Raw genomic sequence first — 12,163 nt, forward strand, 5'->3', positions numbered from 1 at the left:
TCATTTCTTAAAAAAGAGATATTATTGGTTATAAATAACATATAATAAACGTAATTATTTTTTTTTAATTTTGAAATATTAAGTCAATTTAAATTTTAGGACAATGAAGTTCGAAAATTATTAATTAACGAAAAAATTATGTTTGATTTTTTAAGATTTAGATCAATTTCTTTTGCAATATCATAATTCCAATTTCAATATAATTATTTATATTTAAAAGTTTTTTCATTCTAATCACACTTTTTGGTATTATTTTCTTGTTACAACTCATTTAATTTGAAAAATCATTAATAAATTTTATATAATTTCTTTTAATTGAAAATTTAATATGTACTTTTTCATATGAACGTATTAACATGTACGTATTTGAAAAGATTCTACTTTCTCATACATTAAAAAATTGATTTCAAATTTTTCAAAGGCATTTTTACAATCATTTCAGCTTTTAATCTAGTATAGGTTTGCAAAAGAATTCTCACAGGTAAAACTAAAATTTTTTCAAACATTTGTTACAAGAATTCTTACACATGTTGGTAACAATTTAAATTTCTCTCTAACAGAATAGATTATATTCAAATATTTGAAAATCATTTTGGCCAAAATGACAATTTAGGCTGTAATAAATATTTGTAAATAACTTCATCATTACAGCTCTCAGTGATTTTTTTTAACATATGATACAAAAATTATAATATATGTGAGAAAAAATTTAGTGAAATTCTTTTCATCGGTACACGTCAAGATTGAAATGAAACCTTTCAAACATATTTTTAAGGAAAATTCTACTTACGAACTAAATTCAAAGACATCATAAAAGTGAGGAGGATTTTGAAAATTAAAATCTCCATTTTTTTCGTCTGACAGAAATGCTTTCGAAAGAGTTTCTAGAGTTGTCACTGACAAGATTTTGCCATCGTGTCGTCTTTGCTTATATAATAGCCATTATCACATTATTGACAAAAATGATTATCTACGTTTATGTGGGGAAATTTATCGAACGGAATTAACTGTTCCGCGAGACGTGTTCTTCTCCCTGTTAAATGAAAAATAATTATTTGCTATCCTTGAAAATATTACTGCATGTCACTAAATGTTAGTTAATAAGTAACTCACTGTTTTAATCTTTACAAAGTTATGAAAACAAAACTATGAGAAAATCAGCGTGGGCGTATCATATTGAAAAACTAGCGAAATGTGATATTAGAAAATATCACCAGTTACGTGTCATTTTTACTTGCGTGCGGTTAGATACCATTTTTAGGTTATGTCGTGATGAAACCCACGCCAATAATTGGCGGCCAGTTTGCCTAGTCTGACAAATGAACCAAACAATGAGATCAAATTGATTCGAATGGAAAATCATTATGATCTCGAGAGTCAAATGATTGCTGGAGCAAAATGCTCTTCAACAAAATTGATCCTTTTTTTCAAAGTGATAACTTTCTTGCAATTATAAATAAATAATTATTAGGAACTGGTTACTGAACGAAATAATTCAAAAATATTGCAAGTAGTCATGCAAAAAATAGAGAATCCACACAATAAAGATTCAAGAGCTTTTAAATTTTACAAGATTATTTTTAGTTATTACAGAGAATTTCACAAGATTTTAAAGATTTAATTGAACAGTAGAAACTAGACATTCATTTTAATCCGGGATCCTTTTTGGGTGTTTCAATAGGACCTCATGAATAGTCCATTTTATTTTATTTTATATGATGAATAGTGTGCATTGTTGCATTGTTTCAATTGATTCCCACTTTATTTTTACAAAAACGATAATTAAAGATCAAGTGACTAGATATCAGAACCTATTGTTTTGGACCGTAGTTCGAAGTTTTTCTGAACAGTCCGGGTCCGTACCAAGACCCTTTAAATTCGTAAGGGTCCAGACGGTAAACTAACATTTTCAGTTCTTAAAGGTTCCTGTCCGAAACCGGAAATTTAAATTCTTAAGGGTACAGGTTCGCTCCTGACTGTGGCACTTCAAAGTTTAAAGGACCCACTCCCGACCCGTAACCTTGAGGAAGCCTTTCACATCGGGTAAAATCTACAAAGTTGCTTGAATTTTATTTGACAAATTTATAAAGATGAAGCAGTTTGAATTTTAACAATAAATATAATTTTCTTCAAATAGGACGAATTTTGAAAAAAAATCTGATAGTTATTAACAAGAAAAGATGATTTTTCAGTTCAAAATGTCAATTTTTAATAAAGTTACTTGAAAAAACCATTTTTTAAATAATTAAACTTTAAACTTAAACTGATATATGTAAAAAAACTTGTTTAGAAAGTGTTTGAAAGAATATTTTATCTCAGAGAACAAATAAACTATACGAAATACTTAGGTAATAAAGATTTTTCTTTAAACAATAAATACACATAAATAAAACTATTTTCAACTGAAGTCTCTATATATTTTTCTCAACGCTTATTGAACATGAGAAAAGACAAGCAATTTTATACTTCACCAACTGCATGCAATATTAGTGGATAAATACAGAAATTTTTTATATCATGTAGCTTGCATTCTAGATGCGACTTTTGATATTTATCAATTATGTTCAATGAATAGATTTCAAACTCTTTCTAAAAAGCTGGAATGTCCACGAGTTATTATTTATATAGTTCACACCGAGCACGTGACACGAATGAGTTTGACTCAAATTAATGCAGAGCCGGTAAGTGGGGGTCGATTTTTTTCGGTTTACAGGTTTGAAATCAGTTTAATAGTCAATCCTATCTGCTCAAGTTCTTCAAATATACGGCTTTATAATAATCTTTAGTATCTAAAATAATAAGGCAATGAACTTTTGTTCACATTTTGTTAAATTAAATATGGTGTGAGGGGAATTCAACTACAGCTTTTTTAGATTCGATAAGTATTTTCGATCCTCAATTGCGTTAATTTTATATCGATTCCAATAGTTATATTATAAAGATTTTGAAAGATTTTTACATCTCTTCAACGAGGTTTAAACAATCCGAATCCACTTTTTAGTAGAGAAAGAAGCATTGACAAGCTTATCAATGGCCTTGAAAGAAAAAATCAACGGTACTAATTTCAAAGATCCAGCCTGGACCCTAATTTCGGGGTCTCCTTGGTAATTTTTAGAGATCCAGCATAACATTTTAGGCTAAAGCAAAGCTCGTTTTCTACCTAAACTATACACTCTTTAGCAAACTATTTATCGCTTTCTGAAGAAATAAAGCTCTTGTAATCTTCTCGCAAGTCAACAAAAGTTTTACAATAATTTTTGTAATTTTCAGAATCAGTATTTGGGATCGACGTACAATTTACATTTCTTTATCGTTCCTTAAGCATTGTAAAAGGACAAAACAATAAGGGCAAGGAAAAGAAGCTGTTGCTGTTTGCCTTGCATTCACGATTGATAGTCATTTAAAATCGCAAGCAGGCTTGATACGAATATCTTTAAGTTTAGGCAAATCGAATATAAGTTGCATATTTTCATACGTTTCTTTCATATCTGGAACTACGCATAAAATTATTAACCTGTGAACACCAGTGAATTTTTCTTTTTTCGTCTGGAAAACGTTCTTCCTTTTATGAATAATCTTCGGGGAGCACAGTCATAATTAATTTTACAACTCCTTGCCCGCCATCAGCAAATAAATTCGATAAGAACGTTACCGATAACTTGGCGACGATCAATTTTGGTATTCAACTTTGAAAAAACGATATCATAATTTTAGGAATTTTCTCTAAGTCGAAGAATATTTGAAACTTAAAAAGGAGCCAAGAATATATTCTTAGTATAAAACGGAGACCCTCTTGTCTTAATAATATATATTTTTGTCTATATAATGAAAGATATTTAATAATTTTGTATGTTGTATTTGCCACTTTTCATTAAATCGACACACTCAATGTCCAAAATTACAAAAAAAGGAACTGATCTCAAGGCACGTGGAATCAACCATTAAAAGAAATAACTGAAGAGAGAAAGGCACAGTTACCTTTGCGCATTTATTCTTCTTCAATAATATATTAATTAAAATAATATTTTCTCTCTTTGGTAAAATGTGCCTATAACAATATTACGCTTCTAAAATTAGAATACCCTTTTTTCGGTGAATAAATCTGAAGCGTTAGCCCAGACAACTAGTCTTAATTGTTGTTCTTTATTTTTATCTGAACCAGCATCGAATTCAGATGTAGCTTCGTTATAAAGTGTATTTAGCGTCTTCAATTTTTCATATAAATGCTTGTTAATATCAGCCGGTACTTTTTTTCTTTAACATTATTTCTTAAGAAGTTTGTAAGCTTTTTCATATGATTCAACGAAAGTCCATTAATAACTCAAAATTCTTTTAATTAATTTTTTAACGAACTTAGATGATTATTTTCTACTATATTCAAAGATATATTAAGTTTCGGTCAGTGTGTGTTCAATGATACCATTGAACAATTACCTTCAGTACTGCTTAATTTGTTTTTTAATGAACAGCTAATAATTTGTTCTTGATGTTTTTGTGGCAAGTTTTCCAAAAAGTTAGTTAAATTTTCTTAAGCGCTCAACTCACTTGCAAGTGTGGTTTTTTCCTGTACCTATTACAGTGTAAAAATTTGTGGAAATCACGATTGATTTTCTTCATCATAAATTTCACATACTCCAGGAGTTTCACTTACTTTAGGAGATTTCTTAACGGCAGTATTGCCAAATAAACCATTAGATTCATTAATATTATTTGATAATTTTCGCATATTAACAGCATCCTTGTCAATGTTTTCGTGTCCATTATATCTTGTTTTGAAACATATGTAGCAGTTACATAAATCACCAGTAGCTCGAATTGATTTAGTAAGATATATATCCTTGTAATTAGGCATTTCTTGTAAAGGTCGTTCGAAAAATTGCTTTTGATGTTCATTAAGCGTTAGCTTACACCAATTGCAAATTATAGTGTTATTTGTAGTAAAATTATTCGATCCAACCAAAATTGTTAGAATATAAAATTATTTCTTTTGCAAAATTAATAACTTTCGTTAAGAACCTCTGGACCGATCAAAATCAACCCCGGATTATCGATTTTGCATTCAGTTCAGTCAAACTCATACGGATTAGAAGATCGATACGCATCGCAACAAAGTCATTCTTTTTTGCATTGAAAAAGTTGATGTTGGGAATTAAAATTAGTCTTTAGTAGCTTTTTTTTCACTTTTTCTCCCTAAATTGAAAATTGGAATTTTATGAGTCTGTGAAATTAGAAGATTGAAACATATCTTCAGTACGTCCAGCGAAAATTTATGTTGAAGTCTATTAAATAATTAAATTATCCTATTTCTTAATCAGAATGATTAATTCTTAATCATATCAAAATTATTTTAAATTTACTATATAAGTATAAATTAGTAAAAAAAAAATATATATATATATATATATATATATATGCATGTATATAAGTTTGTATGTATGAATGTGTGTGTTAGTATTAATTGGAAGAAAATTATAAAAATATGAAACGTGAATAATGGAAGTATTTAATTGAAGACGGTTGTGTAACATGTTCTGCTTCAATAATAGATTGATGACATGAAACTAAGGTATCACGTTACGTTGTTCTTACGTATTCTCTCTACGATGCCTGTAATTGGCCAGAGCGCCCCACTGTGGGGACTGGTCGAATCTGACTGGCCAATCTAATCTTTTTATTTATAAAAATCCGGGAGGACGGAAAGCCAAATCGAATTAGTATTCTATCCATTGTCCCTATTTATGTTATTATGGTGTTTTAAGATTTTGATTGCTTATCTATATTCTCTTGGAAAGATGTTGTGTGTTTTTGCAATGGCTCTAAACTTGACAGCTAAACAATATCTGAATTGATACCTACTGATCCCATCTCTCTAAGACTTGTAGGGCTCCAAAAATGGAATGAGATAAAATATCACTCAGACCCATCGTCAGCGCAATAAACTCACCAACTTACAAGCTAGCACTCTTCTTCGCTTCAAAACTAAATCCGTTTACAGGAAATTCCATCACTCACGTCCAAAACTCATTCGACTTTATCAAAAAGATACAACAGATTCAAATTCAACCCCAAGACATCATAATCAGTTTCGACATAGTATCTCTCTTTACGAAAGTACCAATCTCTGATACAATTGAAATTATCAAATCTTTTACAAACTTTCCTTTCGTGCTCGTACCTTTGGTAGAACACCTTAGAGGCAGCAATGGGATCCACAATCTCATCTGTAATAGCCCATGTCTTTATGAAACATCTGGAAACTAAAATCTTCAACCAAGTAAAGCTTAAACCGAAATTTTGGTGTTATTTCGTTGATGACACTTTTGTCATCTGGCGACATGGACGAGCAGAACTAAATAAGTTTTTCGATTTCATAAATCGCTTACATCCTAATAGCCAGTTTAACATGGAAATAAAACAAAACGGAAAATCGCCTTTCTTGGACGTATTAATTTACAAAAGATTTAATGGCACATTATGACCTGCAGTTTACAGAAAACCCCACACACACAAACAGATACCTAAATGTCTCCTGCCACAATCATCCATCTCGAGAACAATCTGTCATTCAACAAATCAGGCCACCATCCTACCCTACATCCAACGTGTCACAGAAGAAATAGGAAGAATTCTCAACAAATACAACATCCAAACAATATTTCAGACACCTGCGAAAATAGGGAAACCATTAAACAAGCTTGAGGACGAAAAGACACCCCTAAGTGATCCAGGAGTATATAAAATCCCATGTTCTTGTGGCAAGGTCTATATTGGAGAAACCGGGAGAGCGGTGAGCGGGAGTGGGTGGTGTTTGACAGGATATTCCGGGTACAATCAGCGAAAGTTCCTTATAAGGTCTCTATACCTCTCTTTGTTTTCATTCTCCTTGGCTAGATGTTTTTGTCAGCTGCTGGCGAAAATTCAATAACGAACATACTTCGCTTCTCGGAGTTAAGAAGAACTATGTCAGTCCTCGAGTGTGCAAAAGAAATAATTGTCGTGAATGCAAAGTTGCAGTATGTACGGCACTTATCATTCTCGACAATTGACTCTGTTTTGCTAGGAGCTTTTAGCGGAGCGATATTAAGATTAATGATGTAAGAGTGACAGGGGTGGTAATAAAGCACTGTTAGTGCCGCATTGTGCCGTTGGATATCAGTCGTTACCGCGTGATTTGGAAGACTAGATAATATATGTACTAGGTGACCAGGATGTGCATGGCACGCTCTGTAGCTATAATCGGGAATGTCTTGGTTCAAAATGTGGCGACGGTGTGTTAAGGTGTAAATGACACCATATTGAAAAGCCAAAATGAAACCATTTGTGCTCGACTTCAATCTAGGTGGTTGAATGCATTTTGCTCATCCCTGATACTAAAGTTCAGCCTCTTTTACAGACATTCAAGATTCAATACAACTAGATGTAGAGTTGCAGAAGTAAGACCTAAGATGCATGCTTTTGTTCCTGTGCATAACCTTTCGTGTCCCAATATAAAGGGATCTGAGCTATTTCTTAGTCCATGGAACCACTTCAAGTGGATGGAATACTGCCAGGACGGCAAGCATGTTTGTTACAGATACTTTGTTCCCCGCCGACAGTTCAAAATACCAAATCCGTCATATAAGACGTTTGTATTTGCTTCGGAAAGTATGCTCTATAGATGTCACATCCTGCATGTGCCTGTGTGGTCTTTCCAGTGTGAAGGTGTCGCGTACCGCTTCGGTTGACGAACTCAAGAGGTTTGGCATTTAATTAAGTTTCCCTAGCTTTAAATAAACCTTGGCGCATCTTTATAACACAAATTCGATTCTGATTTCCTTAGTGTATCGTTCAACAATCCCTAAAGCTAGATACAGTTGCTCTGAGAGTCGACCTTGTTAATTTTCACACGATTCTTTTCAGATGTGATACTGAATCTGGTTTTACAAAGCGGCATCAATCTCCCTATGCACCTCACGATGTGTGGATAAATCTTGAAGCTTTCTAAAGGACATATAAAAAGTCTATGTGAGGTTGATTGTCTAAACAATCCGATCATTTAGGGTTTAGCAGGGGTACCGTGCGCCCTTCCACCAACCACTCTACAATTGGTTTTATGTACAATTTGAATTAGCCAGTTTTCATCAAATATCCACGTTTTGAGGTCCTTTGAGACAGAAATTTTTTTTCTGAAATTGTGTGTCCGTCTGTCCGTGGTCTGTAGTCTATGGACATGATAAATTTCAGAAAAATAATCAGATTTCTTTGAGGTTTGGCAAGCTTCTTGAGATCTCGATGAAAGGAACGCTTTCGTTTTATAACTACTTCAGATGAAAACTCAAACAGTTAGAGCATTTGAATAATTTTTCATAGGACTTTTTCAAGATTTAAAAATTCTATGTATGTTTTCTAGGGCAACATATGATAAAAAGTTTTTAAAATCCATTTTGGGAGCAAAATATTCAAGTAACGAAGAAAAGATGCTTATACAAAAATTATCCACCGAAAAGAGATCTGCAAATTTGTCTTCAAACATTGTTTCATAGGACGTGTAGTTTTTGTTTTATCTGTAAAATTTAATGAATAAAATAAAAGAAATTGGATTTTCAGAAAAACAACACAAACGAAAAAAAGTATACAAAAGTTATGCACCCAAAAAAAGAGCTACAAATGTTTACAGAATATATTCTTTTTGTTACAATGCGTTTTTTTGTGTTTTAATCGTGAAAAATGACATTGTTGTTTCATAGAATGCCTGCGAAAATGAGTCTTTTTCTGGCTAGAAAATGAAACTTTTTGATATAAAGTTTAATTACTAGGTTGAAAAGTCAATTAAAAACTTAAATTGTTAACTTGTAAAGTTTCTAAATTTCAATTTATAAATGCAAAATATGTTTAAAAATTCATGTATTTTGTTAAAAGGGCTGGTCCTAATAGAAGGGGATTTGAATGCATGGAGCGGAGACGAAAAAGGAGAAGTATGGGATAGAGAAAAGGAAGTCTTTATAAGACAAAACGAAACAAAAGGAAACGGATCGTGAGGGGAGAAGCAACTGGACTTGTTGGATTGCGGCATGGTTTATTTGTAACGCCCATATGAGGGGGATGAAGAATGTGAATATATGTATGCGGGTATAGGGGACACCGTAATTGATTGTATTCTGGCAGATGAAAGAATAACGAGACGGATGGTTTGGAATGGAAGTGAGCATCGTCATAGGCTCAGAACACTTCCCGGTAATCGTGAAAATGGGATATGGTGGCCCAAAGCACAGCTGGGGGAAGAAGAAAGGACAGAGAGAAAAGAAATTAAAAATGGGTATTTTGAGGGGGAGGAAAAGTTGAGAGAATTTCGATCAAACATAGAAAGCGAGAAGATAGGCGGTTTGGAAGAGGAAGGAGAAAGAAGGACAAAGCACTTCAAGGGGATGTTGGGAGCAGTTGAATATAAGGTAAAGGAAGAAGGAAGAAAAGTGGTCGATGGAGACAAGGACATTGAAAACAATCTTAATATGGATGAAATAAATAAGGCGATTGCAAGGTTGAAAAGAAACAAGGAAACAGGGGAAGCTGACTTAAAAAATGAAAAAATGAAGGAAATAACAGTGCCCGTATACACCACTGTAGTGAATGTATTGTAATAATTTATTCAATTTCACTGTTTTTATACCACACCTTATTTAAAAGTAGATTCGTGTATTTTTACTTATGAGTTAATATTTGCTATACATATAGAAATTGAAATTAAGCAATAATCCTGTAAAGGATAGAAATTATTTTGAAATTCCGTAGCTGATATAAAATTGCGACAGCAACCTATTGCGATTTTGGGGTTAAGATTAAATTGTATAATTGGAGAGGGAACTGTTCGCAGTAAAAATCAGTAAGATTAAAGGCAATTTTTCATTACAATTCTGTTGAAAATAGTTTGTTTTTTCATGGAAATCTTTACAAATTTGCATGAAATTTTTGTGAAATTTGTATAAAAAATTTCACGAACTTTCAATGTATTTAAAACATGGAGTAGCTTTTTCGTATTTCGAAAAATTAGAAAGAGTTTAACTGTCGTAAAGTTTTTGTAGTAAATTTTTCTAATTTAGCATAGATCTTTATAGATATACGAGTGATTTACATTAGAGTCCTGAAATTACACGTACACAACGGAAACATACGATGATGGCCCGCATGCCAGGGTTCTCCGAAACGAGGGAGCCAAGCATAGGCCATGTGAAATAGTATGTGTGTAGATCATTATGAATTCACATCAATTAAACTTTAACATGTGTTTTTTATTTCAATAATTAAAAATTATAAAATTAAATAACGGTACACGATAGTAATAATGTGGCACTATTTCTCTCTGACAAATGCGAATACAAATTCATCAATCAGGAATCACATTAGTTGGTTAACACATTAGGAGGTTAACTATTTCTGATCCTTGAACATTATCTGCATCTATTTTCAATTGATTTTATGTTTATACAATTTTCTCTATGTGTGATTTTTTTATATTACATATTTTCACTTTCTTTATTTCCAAAGTTTTTTTTTGCTACAAAACTATCTTTAAATCAGCCTGAAGAGGTATGTGCATGGTTCAATTGGTTTTAATTTAAAGAAAGAACATCCATATTGGATAAAAATTGTGACCTTTAAATTTATTTTCCTAAAAGGTTCTAGTTTTATCCCCGCCTTTCGGCCAACAACTCATAACCTACTCAATTATTTTAAACAATCTCACAATTGGGAAGCCATTTTTTTAAATCACATTATGTCTCGACATCTTGGAATAAAAGATAGATTAAGACATTTCTGAAACATTTTCTTTAAACTGCGAAAGAGTAACATCTGTTTTATTTAATTCTGATGCGAAATAGTACCAAATAAAGCAAAATTCATAGCGGGATTAAGTATAATGGTAAAAAAGTCACTGAATCACTTTATTATTTGTTTAGCAACAAAAAAGACGACGAAAGAGAAAGAGAAGAGAATACTCACGCGAAACCTCCGAAGGATGAAGTGGTAAGGCAAATAATTTCACAATGAGTCTGTCGAAAGTCCTAGTAGCAGTACGTGAAGTAACGGACCTGACATGACCTTCAGCATCCGATTGTGTAGCAATGACACGACCTAGAGCCCACCTCGTAGGAGGAAGGTTTTCGTACAAAATAAGCACGAGATCGTCGATCTTGATTGAAAGTATAGGCTTCTGCCACTTCGAACGAGTTTGAAGTATTTATAGATATTCAGAGCACCATCTGGTCCAGAAATCTTCGTACATGTGTCTGGTAAGCTGCCAGCGTTGTAGTCGATTTTGCTTAAGGTTGATGAGAAAAGGTTCTGGAACCGTGAAGATTGGAGAAACGATCAAGAAATTATTTGGCTTCAACGGTACCAGATCATTCGGATCATCGCTCTGAACCTGTAGCGGTCGTGAATTGAGACAAGCCTCTACCTGCGTGAGGAAGGTTGTCATTTCCTCAAAAGTCAGAGAAGTATCTCCCACTACTCGACGAAGATGATGTTTTGCAGAACAGACAACTGCTTCCCAAAGTCCTCCGAAGTGCGGGACCGCTAGAGGCTTAAAACGCTGTGTAGTCCGTACACGCTTCCAAAGGGACCGCTCTCGTAGCAAAACAAACGAAAACAATAATATAGCCCTTATATGCCTTGTGCCCGCGACCTTTAGTTGTTCGCATCCAAATAGGGCCAGCATAATCTATCTAATACTGTATCCTTAGATATGATAGTGTAGGTTGCATTCCACTATGCGACATGGCCTGATGCTCATTCCGAACGATGAGAGTGGTGAAAATAGAGTCCTTGGGTAGGATATAAGGACATCGCTCGTCGAAATACATGACAGCGTGCTTCAAGCGACCTCCGTGTCGCAGTAAAACGTGAGAGTCCAAAAAGGGTAGCAAACGAAGTAAATGACTTTGTCTAGTAAGTGGGAGTTCCTTGCCCAACAACTTAAATTCTTCGGAAAAATGTTGACGTTGTTCATATCCCACAAGACGAGTTCTAGCATGTTTCAAAATGTATGAGGTAAGTTCACATGAAGGAAGGTCACCCGATTTGAAATACATGTCATCCATCGTAGAGGGTGGCCTCGTATCCAGTTGAGAGTATTGGCCGAATCCGACCATAGATGACTCGGCATCGCAGTCGGAATATTTAAGAC

General features: G+C 33.3%; 1 protein-coding gene across 1 annotated transcript; it reads right to left on the minus strand.

The window, feature by feature from the left end:
• Positions 1–11,215: 11,215 nt before the first annotated feature.
• LOC117177813 lies at positions 11,216–11,695 on the minus strand. The gene has a single exon (XM_033368763.1). It carries the CDS (start codon positions 11,693–11,695, stop codon positions 11,216–11,218), a length of 480 nt encoding a protein of 159 aa, XP_033224654.1.
• Positions 11,696–12,163: the final 468 nt, after the last annotated feature.

The sequence above is a fragment of the Belonocnema kinseyi genome, chromosome 1 (genome assembly GCF_010883055.1).
Source record: "Belonocnema kinseyi isolate 2016_QV_RU_SX_M_011 chromosome 1, B_treatae_v1, whole genome shotgun sequence".
Classification (NCBI taxonomy): domain Eukaryota; kingdom Metazoa; phylum Arthropoda; class Insecta; order Hymenoptera; family Cynipidae; genus Belonocnema; species Belonocnema kinseyi.

Excerpts from the sequence above, each read along its gene's own strand:
- LOC117177813 (XM_033368763.1), bottom strand. The coding sequence starts at position 11,695 with ATGCTGGCCCTATTTGGATGCGAACAACTAAAGGTCGCGGGCACAAGG.